The sequence below is a fragment of the Trifolium pratense genome, linkage group LG3 (genome assembly GCF_020283565.1).
Source record: "Trifolium pratense cultivar HEN17-A07 linkage group LG3, ARS_RC_1.1, whole genome shotgun sequence".
Taxonomy (NCBI): Eukaryota; Viridiplantae; Streptophyta; class Magnoliopsida; order Fabales; family Fabaceae; genus Trifolium; species Trifolium pratense.
In genome coordinates, this window is record NC_060061.1 from 32,993,752 (window position 1) to 33,012,327 (window position 18,576).

The 18,576-nt window shown below is 32.3% G+C and overlaps 2 protein-coding genes across 3 annotated transcripts; one reads left to right on the top strand and one right to left on the bottom strand.

The window, feature by feature from the left end:
- Window positions 1-2,363: 2,363 nt before the first annotated feature.
- On the top strand, window positions 2,364-10,673 carry LOC123914487 (developmentally-regulated G-protein 3). Of its 2 annotated transcripts, XR_006811834.1 has the most exons (11): window positions 2,726-2,952; window positions 3,833-3,886; window positions 4,467-4,640; window positions 6,010-6,081; window positions 6,886-6,945; window positions 7,335-7,444; window positions 8,302-8,601; window positions 9,111-9,302; window positions 9,688-9,739; window positions 9,878-10,271; window positions 10,391-10,673. XR_006811834.1 is itself a non-coding variant. In XM_045965683.1 (10 exons), the coding sequence occupies exons 1-10, from the start codon at window positions 2,911-2,913 to the stop codon at window positions 9,926-9,928; spliced, it is 1,107 nt and encodes a 368-aa protein (XP_045821639.1). In that variant the 5' UTR covers window positions 2,364-2,910; the 3' UTR covers window positions 9,929-10,327. The 2 variants fall into 2 exon arrangements, 1 of the variants encoding a protein (XP_045821639.1); XM_045965683.1 differs by lacking the exon at window positions 10,391-10,673 and having other exon boundaries at window positions 2,364-2,952; window positions 9,878-10,327.
- A 1,027-nt stretch (window positions 10,674-11,700) lies between these two features.
- LOC123914488 lies at window positions 11,701-14,872 on the bottom strand. Its single transcript, XM_045965684.1, has 3 exons — window positions 14,691-14,872; window positions 13,324-13,566; window positions 11,701-11,905 (listed from the first exon to the last, which is right to left on the bottom strand). The coding sequence occupies exons 1-3, from the start codon at window positions 14,706-14,708 to the stop codon at window positions 11,858-11,860; spliced, it is 309 nt and encodes a 102-aa protein (XP_045821640.1). The 5' UTR covers window positions 14,709-14,872; the 3' UTR covers window positions 11,701-11,857.
- Window positions 14,873-18,576: the final 3,704 nt, after the last annotated feature.

Here is an 18,576-nt window from a genome sequence, read left to right on the forward strand (position 1 = left end):
GCAGTTTGTGCAACGTTGGATTGTAGCATGCTCCATCAATAGCGCACATACTCTGTAGGTTGTGCTAGTGTACATGCTTCTTTTCTTTTTTTTTTGTGTATTGCACTAGTGTGAACAATTCTTCTATGTTCAATATTATTTATTTAAGGCTTAATTAGTCTTTTGGTCCCTTAAAGATATTTTAGGTTTCACAATGGTCCCTTAAAGAAAAAAAGGTCAGGATTGGTCCCTTAAAGACACATTTGTTTCTCAATTGGTCATTTCCGTCAATTTTTTACAAAAAAACGTTAGTTTTAGTAGATTGAATTGTGGATGTCATTAAGTGTAAGTGGTCCACTAAAAACCTTATTAATTTTTAAAATTTTAACCATTGGAATTTTTTGTTATATTTGGAGTTAAAATTTAACGGAAATGACCAATATGGCAAAAATATATGTCTTTAAGGGACCAATCCGGGCCTTTTTTACTTTAAGGGACCAATCCGGACCTTTTTTTCTTTAAGGGACCAATGTGAAACCTAAAATATCTTTAAGGGACCAAAAGACTAATTAAGCCTTTATTTAAAGACGTTATAAAGTTGGGTTAAAACCCTTTAATTGCGACTTAGTAAATTCTTATACACTTAGTTAAAAAATGCATTTTATCCGGTGTTTTGAACTCCACAATAGTAACATCAAAATGATAGTAGTATTTTTTTAGGCACGATAATCTTGTATTATTAATATTAGGGGGGTGTATTGGATTAAGATTTCACAAGACAATTTTAGCAAATTTTTTTTTTGAAGATTTTAAAAGACTTTGTGAGATTGTATTGATTTTATGAGATTTTAGAAGACTTTTTTGAATGACTTTTTCAATCAAGATTCTTAACACAAGAATTTGTGAGACTTTATGACACAGACTTTTGAGATTTTGAAGTACTTTATAGACTTTTAAGATTTAAATGAGTCAATAAATTCGATATAAATTTTTTCTAAAACAATAATGAATCAATCAATGAAAATTAATCCTTCCTTAAAAAAATCAACAATCATTAATATAATAAAAAAATCAATGAATAAAATTCTACAAAAAAAAAAAAAAAATCAATGAATAAACAAAAAAACAATTTAAAAAAAAAATGACGAACAAGGTTTTGTTGCTGTTGTTGAAACATGTTGTTGTATATATTTTCAATGTCTATATCCTATAATGAATCGTGACACTCTATGGTAGCAGGACAACCATGAAGAGGAAACGTGATAGAAAGGTAGGGAGAAAATATAAACGATTATAAAAAACATGAGATAATCATGAAACATGAAATAGAAACATGAGGAAAGGTGAAAGAAATAAAAAAAAAATGAGAATCCATCAAAATCTCATGATATGAGGAAAGACTTTTTGTAGCTCAAAATTCACTAAAAAGTCCATCAAAATCCATTAAAATCCTATTTTTTAAACAATCCATCGAAATTAGAATACTTTTGAATACCACAAGACTTTTTGTAAGTTGTAAAAAGTCTTGATTGAATACCACTAGACTTTTTTAAAATCTTTTAAAATCCTAATTGAATACCACTAGACTTTTTTAAAGTCTTTTAAAATCTTAATTGAATACCACAAGATTTTGTCATCATAAAAAAGTCTTTTAAAATCCATTGAAATCCTAATTGAATACACCCCCCTTAGATCATTAAAATGATCGATCAGCGGTGATGCCTGCTGCCATTTCTGCTGCAGTTTGTGCAACGTTGGATTGTAGCATGCTCCATCAATAGCGCACATACTCTGTAGGTTGTGCTAGTGTACATGCTTCTTTTTTTTTTTTTGTGTATTGCACTAATGTGCTGTACGTATAAGTTAAATATTTTTTCTATACTTAAGACAAAAACAAAACAATTCTTCTATGTTCAATATTATTTATTTAAAGACGTTATAAAGTTTAAGTTTTTTTATGTGTTTGCTACCTAAATAGCGGACGGAGATATTTTGGTAAATTTGTAGGGCAGGGACGGACTGGAGGGGGGGCGAGCAGGGGCTCCAAACCCCTCCCTAAATATGTATACTATGTTATATATATGTATATTATAATCTATAAGTTGTTAAGTTGGGCATATGTGTATGTATATCCTATCCTATAAGTGAATGGAGAGAGTGAGTGTTTTAGTTGTTGTTTTTTTGTGTACTAGTGGTTTAAATAGATGATCATTTAATGTTTATGGGTTGCTAATGACACATCCTATTTCCTAGCTACTTCTTTTTATACAATATCTAATCTAATACTATATGTTTGTCTATTCTATTTTAGAGTTTTACTAATAATAATGAATTTAAATATAGAAATTTTGTATTGATAAGAGCAATTTTTTTTTTGTAATTTTAAGAAATTGATTACACGATTTTTTAGTCAAAATTACCATATCCAACTTTTAACATGTTAGCATTTTCCTTTATTTTATCACAAAATTTTATTTTGTTTTAGGTGCTACAATGTTTGTAAAAAAAACTATAGTGATTTTATTTTATATGTATTGTTTGTTATTAAAAAAAAACGGCCCATTCGGCCCCCCGTCTCATTGATTTCTAGATCCGTCCCTGTGTAGGGCACCCGAGAAAATGGATGGGGTGGCAAAAAGTAAATCTCTAACATATTTCTTTCCATATTTTTTATTTTAGCCCAACCCAAATAACTTTAGATTATTTTGGGCCAGCCCAATACAAATCGCAAATTCGTTCTCTACCCTAAGCTTCACCATAACCATTTCTGCATATTTGTTCTAGCACCTTCTTCTTCTCCGGTGCAACGCAACGCTCTAAGTCTATACATTTCACCACCGCATAGGTTTCAAAGTTCAATCTCACTTCACTTCTCGCCGGAAGTAAACCGAATCTATTTCCTGTTGCTTTCGAGCTTATCCTTCTTCAACAATGTCGACGGTAATGCAGAAAATCAAAGACATCGAAGATGAGGTACTTATGCTTTACCACAAGATTAATTTCCGCTTCGTTTGATTCGATTATGAATGGAACATAGGGAAATAGTTGTAGGCTTATACGATTTATTCGAATGAAACTTCACCTTTTTTATAGCAGTGCTGATTTCGCATTTTGAATAGAATTTTATAAATTGATAGAATTTTTTGTATATTGCTGGAGTTTATTAGTTTTCTTTTAACAAATTCTGAATTTTCTACCGTTTGATTTTGAATCATCAACTCCCCCCCCCCCCCCCCCCCCCCCCTTTTGAAGTGCTGATTTCGCATTTTGAATAGAATTTTATAAATTGATAGAATTTTTTGTATATTGCTGGAGTTTATTAGTTTTCTTTTAACAAATTCTGAATTTTCTACCGTTTGATTTTGAATCATCAACTTCCCCCCCCCCCCCCCCCCCCCCTTTTGAAGTGTATCTGACGGACCTAATTTAAGTTCTGAGTTTATATCCTTCAATTTATATTTTATTTGTGTACATATGAATGTAAATTTTTTTATCCTTTGTTTGATTGCTTATATGAATGTTTACAAGCATGTACACAGACACAAACCCTTACACATCGACACCGATAATAATTTGAGAAAATGACATAGTTCAATGTAATCATATGTGTCAGTGTCGGTGCATGTCTAACACGGTGACACACCTCATCAAATGAGTGTCTGTGCTTTGCAAGCCACTAAATATGATGAATTTTACACTACTCAAAATAAGTGAAGTTGGTGTATGTCAATTGTCAACTAAAAGAACTGCATTAGATATGTACTGATTGTTTTATATGCAATAGCTGCAAAGTTTATTCTGTCGTTTAGTTATTATTATTTTGAGGATGATCATGGTTATTTGTATTTTACAGATGGCAAAGACTCAAAAGAACAAGGCAACTGCTCATCATTTGGGGTTACTCAAGGTAATCATATTAGTACATTTTGTTTGATTATTAAATATTATATGGTATACGGGGAAGAAGCAGTGTGCTGTTCTATTTTTTTTGTTGGTGGTTTCTGTTTGGCTTTAGTTGAGGTTTGATTTTGAAGACAATGGGGCATATTTTTATGTTAAGCTTGTATAAAATGTTTATTTCAAGTGCTGTTATAGTAGTGTCTTTGTATATATTAGATCAAATAGTTGTTTTAGGGATTGCATTTTGAAGTGCAATTGTTCAGGATCCTATAAATTTGCCAACATTTCTTTGCAGAAGTTGTTTTTGTAGCTTTAGGCATGGGCTGCGTAGCACATTCTGCTCCTGCTATTGGTTTCTTATATTCTTTATCTTTTTTTCTTCCTCCCTTCCTTCTGGTTTCTATAGTCCACAAGCATCCTTGCTATTATAGTACTATTGTTTATTCAATATGCAATATTGAAGGAATAATGAGTGTTCTATTTTTAGAATTAGAATTTTATTCCTTACTATTACTACCCCTATCGTTTTAGGTTTTCTAGCTCCTCTCTCTCGTTTTTTTTTACCTCTTTTCCGTTCTTGGTGCCAGGCTAAACTTGCAAAACTGCGGAGGGAACTCCTTACACCTACAACTAAGGGAGGTGGAGGTGCTGGCGAAGGTTTTGATGTTACCAAAAGTGGGGATGCAAGAGTTGGTCTCGTGGGCTTCCCTTCAGTTGGCAAGTCTACTCTGCTGAATAAATTGACTGGGACATTTTCAGAGGTATAGGATGTATTGGAATATTCATGCATTGTCTTCGTCATTTATACTATGGGCCAATCTTTAATTTCTGTGCCGTGTTTTGGAGTCAATATTATACAATGGAGCCCAAGGAAGTCTAACCTTTCAACAACATATGGACTTTGTATTTATTGTACAGGCATATCATAATATGTAAATAGGGATAGTGTCTTCTATATTTATTTTTGTATTTATTGCCATATAAAAAATTGACTCCACTGTGTAGTTCAAACACGGTTTCTCCATGTCTCTCTTGTTTCTCTCTTTCAACACTATGTTTAACTTCTATAATTGAGAGAGAAAAAATTCAAATGAAGTGATTTTTTAAGGGGGAAAATCTTAAATAAACGCACTCTCAGTGCTTATTGTATAGAAAATAGGAAAACGGATACTCTACAATAGACTTGTATTGATGATGTAAATGAATGTCAAGTATTTTTGCAAAAAGACAGCACCAATGCTTTCTTTTTTTCTTTTTTGTCTTAACCCTCCTTCCTAGGGGAATTGGCCCTGGTAATACGTTGTTCGGCCAGTTGGTAAGTAAAGCCTAGCCAAGGATTGTTCCAGCCAGGATTCAAATTCGGGTTATCCCGAATAAGTTATCATTAACTGGAGTTTTGTAACCACCTGAGCCCATTCACTTGGTTATCCCTATTGAAACAAATACTAGACTGCTATTCTCAATTAAATAAGGAAATAAATTTTGATATGTAAGGATACATGGAAACCAATCCTAAAGGATGACTTAAATTGTTCCACATCAACCTTTGTTTTGGGAGGGAGAGAGTCAACCTTACTATTAAGATATTAGATGTTTTTTATATATAGTAACAGTTATTAAATTATAAGTGGATTAATACATATTAATAGTATCTTAATATCTTTTAAAAAATGTATCTTATATTATAATTATAAATATTGTAATTGTTAATATTATATTATTTTATTATATATCATGTTTCTAATGTGTTTTACTAATCAAACAATGCATGAGATATGCGTTTATTTTATATTATCTTATATTGTTCACATTATCCCTAACGTACTCTAATCTGATGCATTATATGAGCAGCTGTTTCTTTTTTATTAAACTTCTCATTTTTACTTTACTTGCTGTATTTACTTCTGTTGTTTCTACCTCTTCCATCTCAAATCAACTATTTTTTCCTTTTGGAAAATGGAAAAAGATTATTCACTGTGTTTATTTAGTAGTCAGTCATCTTGTGCCTACAGGGTAACTTTATCTTTGTATTGGGTTTGGGTGATGGGATCATAACAATTTTGTAATCTATCTTAGTTTTAGCTTGTGTTAAATAGTTTGTCTAACAAGTTTACTTATTTTGGTTTTTAGGTTGCTTCCTATGAGTTCACTACCTTAACTTGCATCCCAGGTGTGATCACATATCGTGGAGCTAAAATTCAGGTATATATTGATGAATTTGTCACCTTACTAAGGGAAATAGTTTTTTTGCTTTTCTTTTTGGACCAAAACTAAGGGCAATATATTACATATTCTTGTGTGGGTTGAAAAATTCGGAATGCCTAAAACTAAATTTAGCTGACCCTCTTTCTGATGATAGTTGAGAGAATTGTAGATGATATATGAATGGTGCCTCTCTAAACAATGACTTCTGACTATCAGATGCACGTGCACTTAGTTTTCAAGGAGCATTTCCAGGCATTGATAGATAGGTTGCAACATTGTGATGGTTGTTGTATCAATTATCCCTCAATGACTAAAAATAAAAAAGATATAAACATTGTCTTGATTGTTCATTGCTGTATCAGCTATCCCTTAGCCCACCTTTTCAATTGAAAATTTTACAACTTAGAATGTATATTTAAGGTTCTTATGTTTCCCAATCTAGATTTGTTTCTATTGTCAATTTAAGCATCGGAAGATTGCCTATTTGAAGTTTCTACAACGAAGTAGAGGTGTTTCTTTGGCAGTTTTTCTTTTATATAATTTAGACATTTAAGGGTTAAAATTAACTTTATTCTCAAAATCTATTACATGATAGACAAATTTTTTTTTATGCAACATGATAGACAAGATGATCCCACTATTATTGTTTATTTAAAAAAAATGAAGTTTTCAACCCTTAATTTTTAGTACTTAATAAATAGTTTATGTAATTGCAACTTAATCATAAGAGAATTTATCTTTGTGATACATATTTTCGTTTCATGCAATTTTCTGTTGTAAATGTTTAATTTTGTTTGTCAGTTGCTGGATCTCCCTGGAATTATTGAGGGTGCTAAGGATGGAAAGGGCAGAGGAAGGCAGGTAACAATAATATGCTCTTGTTATCAATTACATTTGGTATTTATGATGATATAATATTCATCAGCCAAAGCTTGTTCTTTCTAATCTGTTTCTATTTACATTTTTCTGAACGTTGAACTAATATCCATAGCATATATTTTTGAGGAAATATGGTTTTTAAGTCACAATAATTTATTACTTTATTTTTGGTCTGCCAAGTTTCTGTTAATGTGATCAATATTTACCTATTTAATGATCCTTACTTGGTAATGGCGTATCTTTTGAGTTTCTACCTACAGAATATTTCATTTGCAGCAATTAACATCTGTGTTTGGAATGCATCTTTCATCCCTCATTTACACAGGCAAACACTAATATCTTTTGTTTTGTATACCTGTCTGCAAACACAGGTTATTAGTACCGCAAGGACATGCAATTGCATTTTAATTGTTCTTGATGCAATAAAGCCAATAACTCATAAGCGTCTTATAGAAAAGGAGTTAGAAGGATTTGGTATAAGGTAACATGTTATACTGTTTATTTATGATGTTTATGATATGGTACCAATTATGTGGCCAACTGTAGGAGACTCGTGCACTCACTCAACTCGGATGGAATCACTAGTTTACATACTTGCTGAAATTATAAAAAAATAAAATAAAAAAAAGCATAACCTGGCCTAAGAGACTACTCTTCCCTTTCTCTCGTTTAAGTTTTTGTGTGAAAAACAGAGGGTACTGTCGTTTCTTTTTTTTTTCGCAAAAATAGAGGTTACTGCCGATTCTGTTTTTTCAAATGAAAGCAGGGGTTACCATCGTCCCTGTCTCTGAGCTTAAATCATGCGCCACAATGAAAGAAAGCTGTTTCCGAGGGCACAAAGGAAACCTCCGATGCCGGTGATGCGTATGAAAACAACCATCTCCGTTTCGTTTTATCACTATGCCTCTGTTTCATAACTTAAAAACAGAACATGTTTGTATTTTGATGTGCTCTGTTTCCATCATGCACATTCTACAGGTTTGGTTCTGTCCTGCGTTTGTTTAACCCAAAAATAAATAATAATAATAATAATATTATACAAGTTTTTAAGACATTTTTTCTAATATGAGATAAACGCGGACTTTTACGAGTTTATGATCAGAGTTCACCTAGGCAAAACGACTTTACATAGAATCTTGACTTTGACAACCTTTCCCACACCTGTATAAGCAACGAGATAAGTGCGACTACATGTAACCCCCAACATATGTAGCAGGTGGGCCGGATCTTCTGGGAAAGAAATTTGGTTATATAATTATGGGCTCTAATGTCTGTTGCTGTCTTTCTTGCTTTTTATTTCCCCTGATGATTATTTATTTCTCTTATTTCCTACTTCAGGTTAAACAAAGAGCCACCAAACCTGACTTTCAGGAGGAAAGAAAAGGGTGGCATCAATTTCACTTCAACTGCTACAAACACACATCTTGATCTTGATACTGTGAAGGCTATATGTAGCGAGTACAGAATTCATAATGCAGATATTACTCTAAGGTACGATGCCACTGCTGATGACCTTATAGATGTCATTGAAGGCAGTAGAATATATACACCCTGCATCTATGTTGTGAATAAGATTGATCAGATCACACTTGAGGAACTGGAGATCTTGGATAAGCTTCCTCATTACTGCCCTGTCAGGTAATTCTTCTCGTCGCCATCTTATTGTTACCTCAATCCTTTTCCCCCTTTGGAAAAATAAGAAATCTTCATAAGAGTTTTATTCATTCTTATGTGAAGGCACTTAAGATGCTATTTTTTATTGTTTATCAGTAGTTTTGAGGGATTTCACTATCCAATACTCCCTCCATCCTTAATTATAAGCAAAAGTCAACCTTATTCATTGAATAACTAATGTATCTGACCTATGTTATAGACCAGATACATCCGTTATTGAATGAATCTAAAAAGTGGAGTTTTGCTTATAAATAAGGATAGAGGGAGTATTTTATTGCCTTCCATTTGGTTCCTCTAACTGTCTACCTTTATTCTGGTTATTCAATCCTCCATGCCCATTCTCAGAAACTAATTGCTTTTTATATTATTGTATTCTTTCTTATTTGTCTTTGTTTGGCATTAAGAATTCTCCTTTTGTATTGCATCTACTACTAGAATATAGAAGTTCGAGTAATTTTCTGTCTGTTATTCAGTGCACACCTGGAGTGGAACCTTGATGGACTTCTGGATATGGTTTGGGAGTATCTCAGTTTAACTCGTATTTATACTAAACCTAAAGGTATGAATCCTGATTATGAAGACCCTGTAATATTGTCATCCAAGAAGAAGACAGTTGAAGACTTCTGTGATCGCATTCACAAGGACATGCTTAAACAGTTTAAGTAGTGAGTACCTTCTCCCAAAGGATATCTTAAGATTTATTGCTTTATGATGTTGAGCAATTTCTCTATGTTTGCATGAACCTCAGCAATGCATGTGAAGATTAACTTTGTTTTTCCGAACAATTAGATCTGAATTGTTGTCAGTCAGGAAACCTTTTATTAATATGCTGCTATTGTTTAGGTTATTATCTATTTGCTGTGTCCTTTGCTCGTCTGAACTTTATATACTTAGAATGGATCTTTACTTTGATGACTTAACTTAGTTTGGGAAAAAGCTGCATATTGTATTATGAAGAAGAGAGTTATTAGAATTAATATATCCTCCTACCACGCCTGACAATTTTTTGCCTCGCCTTCATCCAATGCTTACGTTTTTTAAATGATGCAGTGCTCTGGTCTGGGGTTCAAGTGCAAAACACAAGCCTCAAAGAGTCGGCAAGGTTGATTTTGATTCTCTACACAGTTTTCTTTATTTTTTGCAACATTTTCTTTCTTAATTTCTTCTTTCTTTTGTTCTTCTCCCTCATTTGTGAAGATACTTGTAATAATAATAAATCGAATGCCTTGTTATGCTCTAGGAACATGAACTTGAGGACGAAGACGTTGTTCAGATTATCAAGAAAATATAAACTCGTAGTCAGACTTCTTAAAATGGACCACAATGCCTGCATGAGATACTAGAGGGTGTCTGTGAAGAATCAAAGGTCTCCTTGTAAAGTTTTCTCCAGGGTTGTTGGATCACACTACAATTACTTGTTTCTTATTAGCGATTAGGTGAAATACATAGTGTGATGGTTAGTTAAACCATTTGCTGTCGAGGGGTTCTGTTTTTCTGTTAGTTTTGGAAATGATGCATCTTGCGGGATTATACGTCTTTAACAGAATAATTGGGGCCTTTTTTTTTTTTGTGAAGACTAATATGATTTGCTGGATATTTAATTAGCATTGTGATGGGTCTAGGTGAATATTCAGGTATGCTTATGCTGGACAGTTTGGTACTACATTTATGTAAAATTTCATTTATGCTTTTCACTATCTTAATCCCTAACAGTACCACTTGGCTGATTTGACTGCTGTGATTTTGTTGGTAGAAACCAATCAATTGTCGGTAAAAAAGTGTTGGGATGCCATGCTAATTGGTTCCTTCATTTAGCGATGGATGCCAAGCAGCGGTACAAGCGTTGAATTGAATAGGAATGTGTCGAATTGAAAAATAAAAAAATAAAAAATTGTGAGAATCTCTAAATTGAAAACTGCTTGTCAATATATCTAGTTTTTTTTAATGGCTTGTTAGTTGTTTATAGTAATATAGCGCATGACTTGTAAAACTGCTTGTCAATATATTTTGTTAGTTGTTTATAGTAATATAGCGTATGACTTGTAGATCAAGTTTGCATGTGGCTTTCTATTTTGATGTTGTATCACTGCTACCACACTTCATTTTCCCCGAATAATTTGCCAAGTTAAACATTTAGAAAAATTAAAATATTACAATAATCCAACAAAGCGAAGGTATGAAATCTGCATGAAGCATGAACTGGCAAGCAACAGCTTGGAAGCATGCACGGTTGTTGGTCGGTGATGCAATAATGAAGGTTATGGGCGTACTGTGATGGTTGTGTATTGGTAGTTAGTCGGGGTTGATGGGTTGAATATGGGTAAAGGTTATAGGTGAGATTTGATCTGGAGCCACCATAACCCCAAAAGAAGAGGAAGAAAACAAGACAAGACTTGGATTTGTAATCCACTGATGAAGAAAGAACAAAAGGTGGCTGAGCAAGATCAACTGAGGAAGAAGTCTGATGCAAAGCACTAGTGACAATGAGGAGGCACCCACCTCTGAGTCAAAGGTAAAGAAGGACAATACTACTATTTGACCCCAAGTTATTGAGCTCTAATGCAGGATACTGCAGTATTTTCAAGGCAGTTCTCTGCACTGTCTTTACTTTTCTTAGTTGTGTTTAGCATGTTTAGGTTCCAACTCCTAACTTTAAACTTTAGGTTAGAATGGTTCTTGCATCATTTGTTTTTGAAGAATGTGCTTGCATCTTTTAATACCAAGTTCTTCACAAAACATTATGTAATTTTGTTGATTTAAAAAGAAACAAAATAGTGAAAAGACTAATTGGAAAGTAAACAGGTTTCACTATAGATTATAAGCTTCTTTTTTTTTTTTTTTTTTTTTTTTTTTAAGATTATAAGATTTACTTTCCTGAATTCCCTCATGGCATATTTTGGAGCTGGTAGTAAAGTTTTCTTAGTCTTGGGCAACATTTATAAATTATATGTTTCCTTTGATTCCTTTATTCTTTAACTCAAACCGTCCTCCCCAAAAGAAGTTAGTAATTTTAACTAGAAATAACATAAAATATGTCAACTTGTCAAAAAGAAACGTAGAATATGTCAAATTAAACACATAGAATCCTCATTGAAGATTGAGAATTGTTTGTTTTTCTAAAGAACAATGGACAATTAATATATAACCAATAGCAAAAGCATAACTGTCCTAATCAACAATCTATATAAGACACGAGAAAGGTTGTAGACACCCTTGAATATCATGCTTTTATACAACAGTTGAAGTAGCTCAGGAAGCTCCTCCTTGTCTGTAGAAAGAGAGAGAAATTTTCAATTAAAAAAATATTTTATGCACCATAAATACTTATTTTATGAATAGAGAGAATGAATATGATGCACATAAATAGTTTTTTTTTTATGTAACAGTAACACATCTAAATCTAAATTCTAATAAAGATTGTAAAATACTATAATCCCACCTATCATCATGTTTTGGGACCCTCCATTACCAATGAAATGATTACACCAATTATCCAATGCATGTGCAACAAAAGAGTATCATATATTATGTCATATGATAATGTTTATTTATATCCTTTAACCTAACCACCGCCCTTGCTAAAAATAATGCATTGTATAAATCAATAAATGTATAATGTATAATAAAAAGTAGTATTTTTTTTTTCTTTGGATAGAAAAACATAAGTTTCCACTACCAGCTTTGGCCAAAGAAGCATATGACAATTATACCAGTAATTAACCAGCAAAGTCCCTGACCATAGTTTTGTGGCGTTGTTTTTTAAAATCCTAGTACTACTACAACCTACTTTCCACCATATTATTCTTCTCAGTACTTTCTCCTCATACCATGTTCCAATATTACTAGTACTATTATACAGATATTTTATGTTCTTTGCTTGTTGACTAAACTCCTCAATTAAACCGTAAAAGAAGTTGGTGACAAACTCATTGGTTTTATGAAAACAAACAAAAAAAAAATGCAAAAATCACATTGTAAAAACCACAAATATCGGTCATAGTATTAGTCATTCTCAAGGACTAATGTCTATTCCCAACGGGGAACATACTTGCCATTAACAATTCTTCAGGATATTTGCATTTTCAAGGACTTGAGTCATTCGCCAAAAAAACTAGATTAATTCATACTAGTACACACACATAGACAACTAAAGAAGGGTCATGCTAACTAGTGACTGAATGGACACTAGTTAAGGAACCAAAAAAAAAGGTAAATTTTGCATTGAAAACAACATTGATTTTAGATATATTGACTATACAAGTTTCAAGATTATTATACTAACTAGTGCCCTTCCATTAAAGAATATAAGAAAAAAAATCACTTCAACTTGAAGAGGGAACAAAAGAAATGATTGATTTGAGTGATTTCTTATGGAAGAGTATGAGGAATTCTCCATGTGAACTCAAGCCATAGTTTAACTATACCTATTGAGTAAAAGATTCATGTTATCATGTATATGCATGCAGTCAATTAAATCCATTTGAATTATTTTCTAATAACAAAATCTACCAGAGAAGTCATTCATCAACAACAGCTAATGTAATACAGTAAATAACAATGCTTACTCATTTGAGCAATATAAATTTTTTGCATGAACTATTATATTACCATCATTAAGTGGTGGTTTAAAATAGTACTTTAGTAGCTAACAAAATAAAGAACGGCAAAGGTGAAAAGACAACTTACAACTGGAGAGTCAGTTTGGTGGTAATGCGGGTGCTGACGCTCATTGTTATCGGTGTTTATAGTATTTGTTTTGGTAGAATTGGCAACCAACTCCTCCTCATTTCCAAGACTTGCTCTTGAAAGGTTTGTCTTATTTTGCTTCCTCATTTCCCGAATTTTTGAAAAATCCATCGAATAGTCCGGCATTGGACCCTTCTGATCCCAGTCCCCAAATGCTGGAACTGATAGCCAAGGGCCATTTTTCTGCATAGAAATTAATTAAAGGTCAGAGGAATGATGAGATCATCATAGCAGAATTTCACATTATGAAATGCAAAATCAGTTGTTAATTGCAATATTTGTGTTCTTCATTGTACAGTAATAAATTCTAATTAAACAAATGAATGAGTAATAATTGTTGAAAAGTTTTGACTCCTAAACCAGCAGAACCATTACAAGCAGAGGCAAAAATAATTTTTAAAACAGAAGACTCAATTTCAAGTTAAAAAATTAGTATTTTCCTAATAGCATACTCCCTCTATTCCTTATTATAAGAAAAAATTTACTTTTTAGATTCATAGAATGTTTGATGTATCTCGTCCATAAGCTAGCTTTTAGCTTATAACGAATAAGCTAGCTGATTGAATTTGTAGTGTTTGGTAAAATTAGTGGTTGAACTAGCTTATAAGTATGAAATGACATAAAAATATATGTTTAATTAATATTTAATTTTTTTTCAGCTAAGATGACAGGGGTAAAGTTGGAAGAAAAATGATAAGATATAAGCTACTTGTAATAACATTTGAGAAATAAGCTATAAGCTAGTAAAATAAGCTATAAGCTGTTTTTGAAAAACCTTTACCAACAGATTTTTTTTATCATATGAGCTTATAGCTATAAGATCAAAATATGGCCTTACCAAACAGAGCCTAAATCACAGTGACGGAATTTAATAATCAAATTTTTATGCAAATAGATTACCGATTAATTGCAGAATTCAACAACATGAGAATTGAAATCATCATATCAAAAGCTTTAACACAAAATTAATATATTAATGAAATTAAAGAGCTATAAAAGAAAACAATATCATCAACATATTAACGCTGACATCTACTACAGAGTCTAGCATACTATTAACAAAAAGAAAATCACAGAAACTTTATTTATTAGGTTGAAAATTAATAAAAAAAAATAAGAAGAAGAAAATACTCTGTTCTCTATAATTTCTCTGTTGAATTAAAAAAAAAAACTCTGTTACGGAGTAGAATTCAACCTAACACAGAAAACAGCAATTTCAAGCAAAAAAAAAAAAGAATGGTGCTGCAAAAATTTGTTTGAGTTTGCTACTACTTACTACTGATAGAGAAGAGTGAGGAAGTTATTACCTCCTTATTTTGTTCCATGGATTGATGATAGTGATTTCAGATTTTGAGAGAGTTTATGAGAAAGAGTTTGTATCTCTGATTGGGTTTTGAAGAAGGGTTGGTTACTGCCACTGGCTATATACACCTGTTTCACCGTGTCTGTTATCAATCTTCTTTTCTTTTTTCTTTTCTTTTTTTCTTTTTAGGAAGAGAATTAAATTCTCAAAAGGTTCATTGAATAAATGCATAAAAGAATACATTTAAAATAAATACTAATAAATTTGTCAATAAATTGGTATACTTTAATTTATATGCGTGTAAAGTTATTTTACACATGCGTCCAATAATATACAACATATGATGTATGGTATTTAAAAACACATGATGTGTCACGTTCATTAAATGATGTGACAACACATTATTGGATGCATGTGTAAACAATCTTTACACTGACAGCGCACAACAATTAAACTCAATTAAGAATACTAATAAATTTGTCAATAAATTAAGAATTTGCTTTAAATGGATATATTTTTACAAACAAATCGTTAATATATGTTAGTAAATTTGGAAAATAATATTGTTTATTGGGTAAGAATCAACTAAAATTTGGAAAAGATTTTATAATTATTTTTTGAAGAAAAAAGATTTTATTATAATTAGAAAATGACAGAGGAATGATCATATGAGCTTAACTCAATTAGCATAACATTATATTATATATGCAAGGCGTGTTGTCACGATTTTTGAACTTCGATCATCTCACCGATAAAGAAGAAAAAGAAAATGAGAGTAATGTTATTGGTTTTATTTAATGTGTTACCTTCTTTACGTGTTGTGGTACCCGTCTCTGACTCTTGCCTTTCGGTTTACTAGCTGTCTACCCAACACAACAGATATTCCCTCACTTGCCAGCTAGTTATTGCCTCATCGTTTTTTTATTTTTCCTTATCTTTGAGATGTAAGAATTATTTTATTTTATTTTTAAATTATAGGTATTTTCCGTACGTAACTGCATATACTAATTCCCTGGAGATAATTGAGATCTATTTAAAGGATTGATCCCTCCCAACAAATGTTTCTCGATAAACACCGACCGGGAATCGAACCCAGAATCGATGCAAAAATAATTTTTACTAGTAACTAATAAAGAAAAAAAATAATTATTTGTTCAGCTTTAGCTAAATTATTGCCACTTTTGAAGGATGAATGACTGCCATAAATTCAACAAATATAGTTGATTGGTCATAGTTGAATTATACAAAGTTGCTAAATTATTTGTAGAATTCTACGTATAGATTTTCGATGGTTATATTTAAATCTCAATTACTTCATAAAAAATGACACTTCTTTCATTTCTTAAACAACATGAGATAGTTGCATAGGCTGTTTCTTCTTATTGTATGGGAGTTTTTATTCTCTCAACATCTTTAGAAAAATACATAGAAAACTGCTAAACTCATTTGGGTGGATGGGTGCGAAAGGTGGAAATCAAAAAAGTATTCGATGGATGAGTCATGAGTTGGAATAGGCTTACTAGGAGGAAAAAAATGGGTGGTATGGGGTTCAGGGCATACATGACTTTAATTTAGCAATTTTGGGTAAGCAGGGTTGTAACTTCTTAACTAATTTAGAGGCTAAATATTTTGAATTTGATTTTTTTAGGATCGTTCTCGGGACATAATCCTAGTTATGTTTGGCGTACGTAACATATGGTCTTTCCGAATAGTGTTGAAAGAGGGCTATCGTTGGAGAATTGGTGATGGTTCGTCGATTCAAATATGGCAGACTTCTTGTCTTCACAATGAGAGCAATCTTTTCATAATTACTCCCATCAAGTAGTGCACAAGGTTAGCAACTTTATAGATGAGGAATAAAGTTGTTGGAATACTCAACTTATTATTACGATGTTTAATGAGAGAGATGTCAGATGTGCAAGAAATCTTACAAATACCTATTGTGAATTATGGTACAAATGATGAAATTATTTGACGCTATGACAAAAAAGGAATTTATACTGTTAAAAGTGCTTATCACGTAGAGTTGTCAAATCGGGCTACCCGACCCTAAATGGGCCGACTCAGATGGGCTTCGGCTTTTTCGGGCCAAGCTAATATTTAAGGCTCAAGCCTTACATTTATTCCGGCTTGGCAGCATGACCCATACTGACTAGATTATTTTAACTAAACAGGCTACATGCCCTAGACAGACCGACACGTATGAACTTTGAGGTTTTTTCAGGTCGGGCCAAAAATTCCATATTTAAATTCGGCCTTTTTTGGGGCAGGCAAAAAAGCAATAAAAAATTTAGGCTAATATTTTAAGACTCAAGTCCTACATTTATTCAGGCTTGGCGGGTCAGCTTTTAAAACTTTTGTGGCTAATAAATTTTGGCCACGCCAAAAAACAATCCTAGATTCGTCCCTGGTGATTGGAATAAGCTTTGGGCACTTCATATCATCAGGGTTCGAATTCCGGACCACTTCATATCGAGAAGGTGAAAATGTGGAGGCTTGGGAGAGATTGTTTTCCAAATAGACTATTGAGTAAATGTGTTGAGTGGTAATCAAATTGTGTTATATGTCAAACTTACAATGAAAACAATTGCATATTTTTCTTTGTTGCACTGAAAATATTACATGTTGAAGAAAGATACAGTAATGGAATAAGCTTGAAACACCAGTACATCAGGCTGAAAGCTTCAAAGACGTGTTCGTACAGTTATGGCACACTCGATTTGTTCTAGCTTGTTACTTTTGCCATGACAACTTTAAGTCTATGACCAATACAAAATCTGCAGTTTTGGGGAAAACAAGACAGAGACACCGGAGAAGAAGGTAAGCATGGGTGCTTGTGTGCGTGACACAATGAGGTCTTTCATCCTCACAATGTTTGCTTATAATAATGGAGTCATGATACTAGCTGAAGGTGAGGCTTGGGCAAGGCCTATTAGCAGGTACAAAGTGTACTATACATAGCCGAGCCTCCATTTTACGGGGCCTCAACAAATATTTATATGGTAGTAGGTCTCTAAAAAAGTATGAAAAAAATTGATTCACAAAAATAAAATAAGAATTCAATTTTTTTCTAATCTGTCTTTTATTAAAAAATAATTTGAAAGGCTCAACTAAAATGGAAATGGCTATGCTTCTGAAAAAAAACATAAAGTGAAAAAAAATACAATATGAAATTTATTTGATGAGTTTAATTCAAAAACTGTTTGAAGTGAGGTTTTGTTTTTACGTAGCTAAAAAATATTTTGTTGTTATTAATTAGAATATTAATATTTTGTATGTTAGTTACAAAGATGACAATTTTTTATGTTATTAATGTTATTTACAATTTAAATAAGAATTATTCCTTTTAAATTTTTTGCATCTTTTTTTATTATAAGACATCTATTTTTAATATTCGGAACTGGACCTCCAAATAAAGTTAGCATGTCCAGTAACTCGTGTGGTATTTGAAACGTCTTCCTTATGGTTTGCACCTGGAATCATAATCATCGTACCCTCCACTATACTTATTCTTAGATGGAAAAAAAATTGAAAATTGACAAGAAACTCCAAGAACATTTTTTCTTACCACCTCCCATGATGATTTGCTTAACCTAATTTTTAATACTCATCCAATTTCAATTATTTCTAAAACCAATATATTAAACTTCCACAATTGTTAAATTCATTCCTTATAATTGTGCTTCACAAACCCGTTTCTCCTACTTTTCTATAATTTATGGTTTTGTGCTTATGTAATGGTAACTAACAATAACAGAACAAGACGGTCACGTTTGGTAGTGGGAATAAATTCATGTTTCTCTACGTGTTTAATGCGGAGTGAGAACTAAGAAGGGTTATTTATAGTTAGAAAATCACACTCTGCACCAATTTCATCTTTTTCCTCACAC

Bases quoted from the DNA above. Each gene is read 5' to 3' on its own strand.
- LOC123914488 (XM_045965684.1), bottom strand. The intron at 11,906-13,323 runs GTAAGTTGTCTT...CTCTTTCTACAG, and splicing joins ACCAAACTGACTCTCCAGTT to ACAAGGAGGAGCTTCCTGAG.
- LOC123914487 (XM_045965683.1), top strand. From the start codon at position 2,911: ATGTCGACGGTAATGCAGAAAATCAAAGACATCGAAGATGAG. The intron at 6,082-6,885 runs GTATATATTGAT...TTTGTTTGTCAG, and splicing joins ATCGTGGAGCTAAAATTCAG to TTGCTGGATCTCCCTGGAAT. The intron at 9,303-9,687 runs GTGAGTACCTTC...TAAATGATGCAG, and splicing joins ATGCTTAAACAGTTTAAGTA to TGCTCTGGTCTGGGGTTCAA.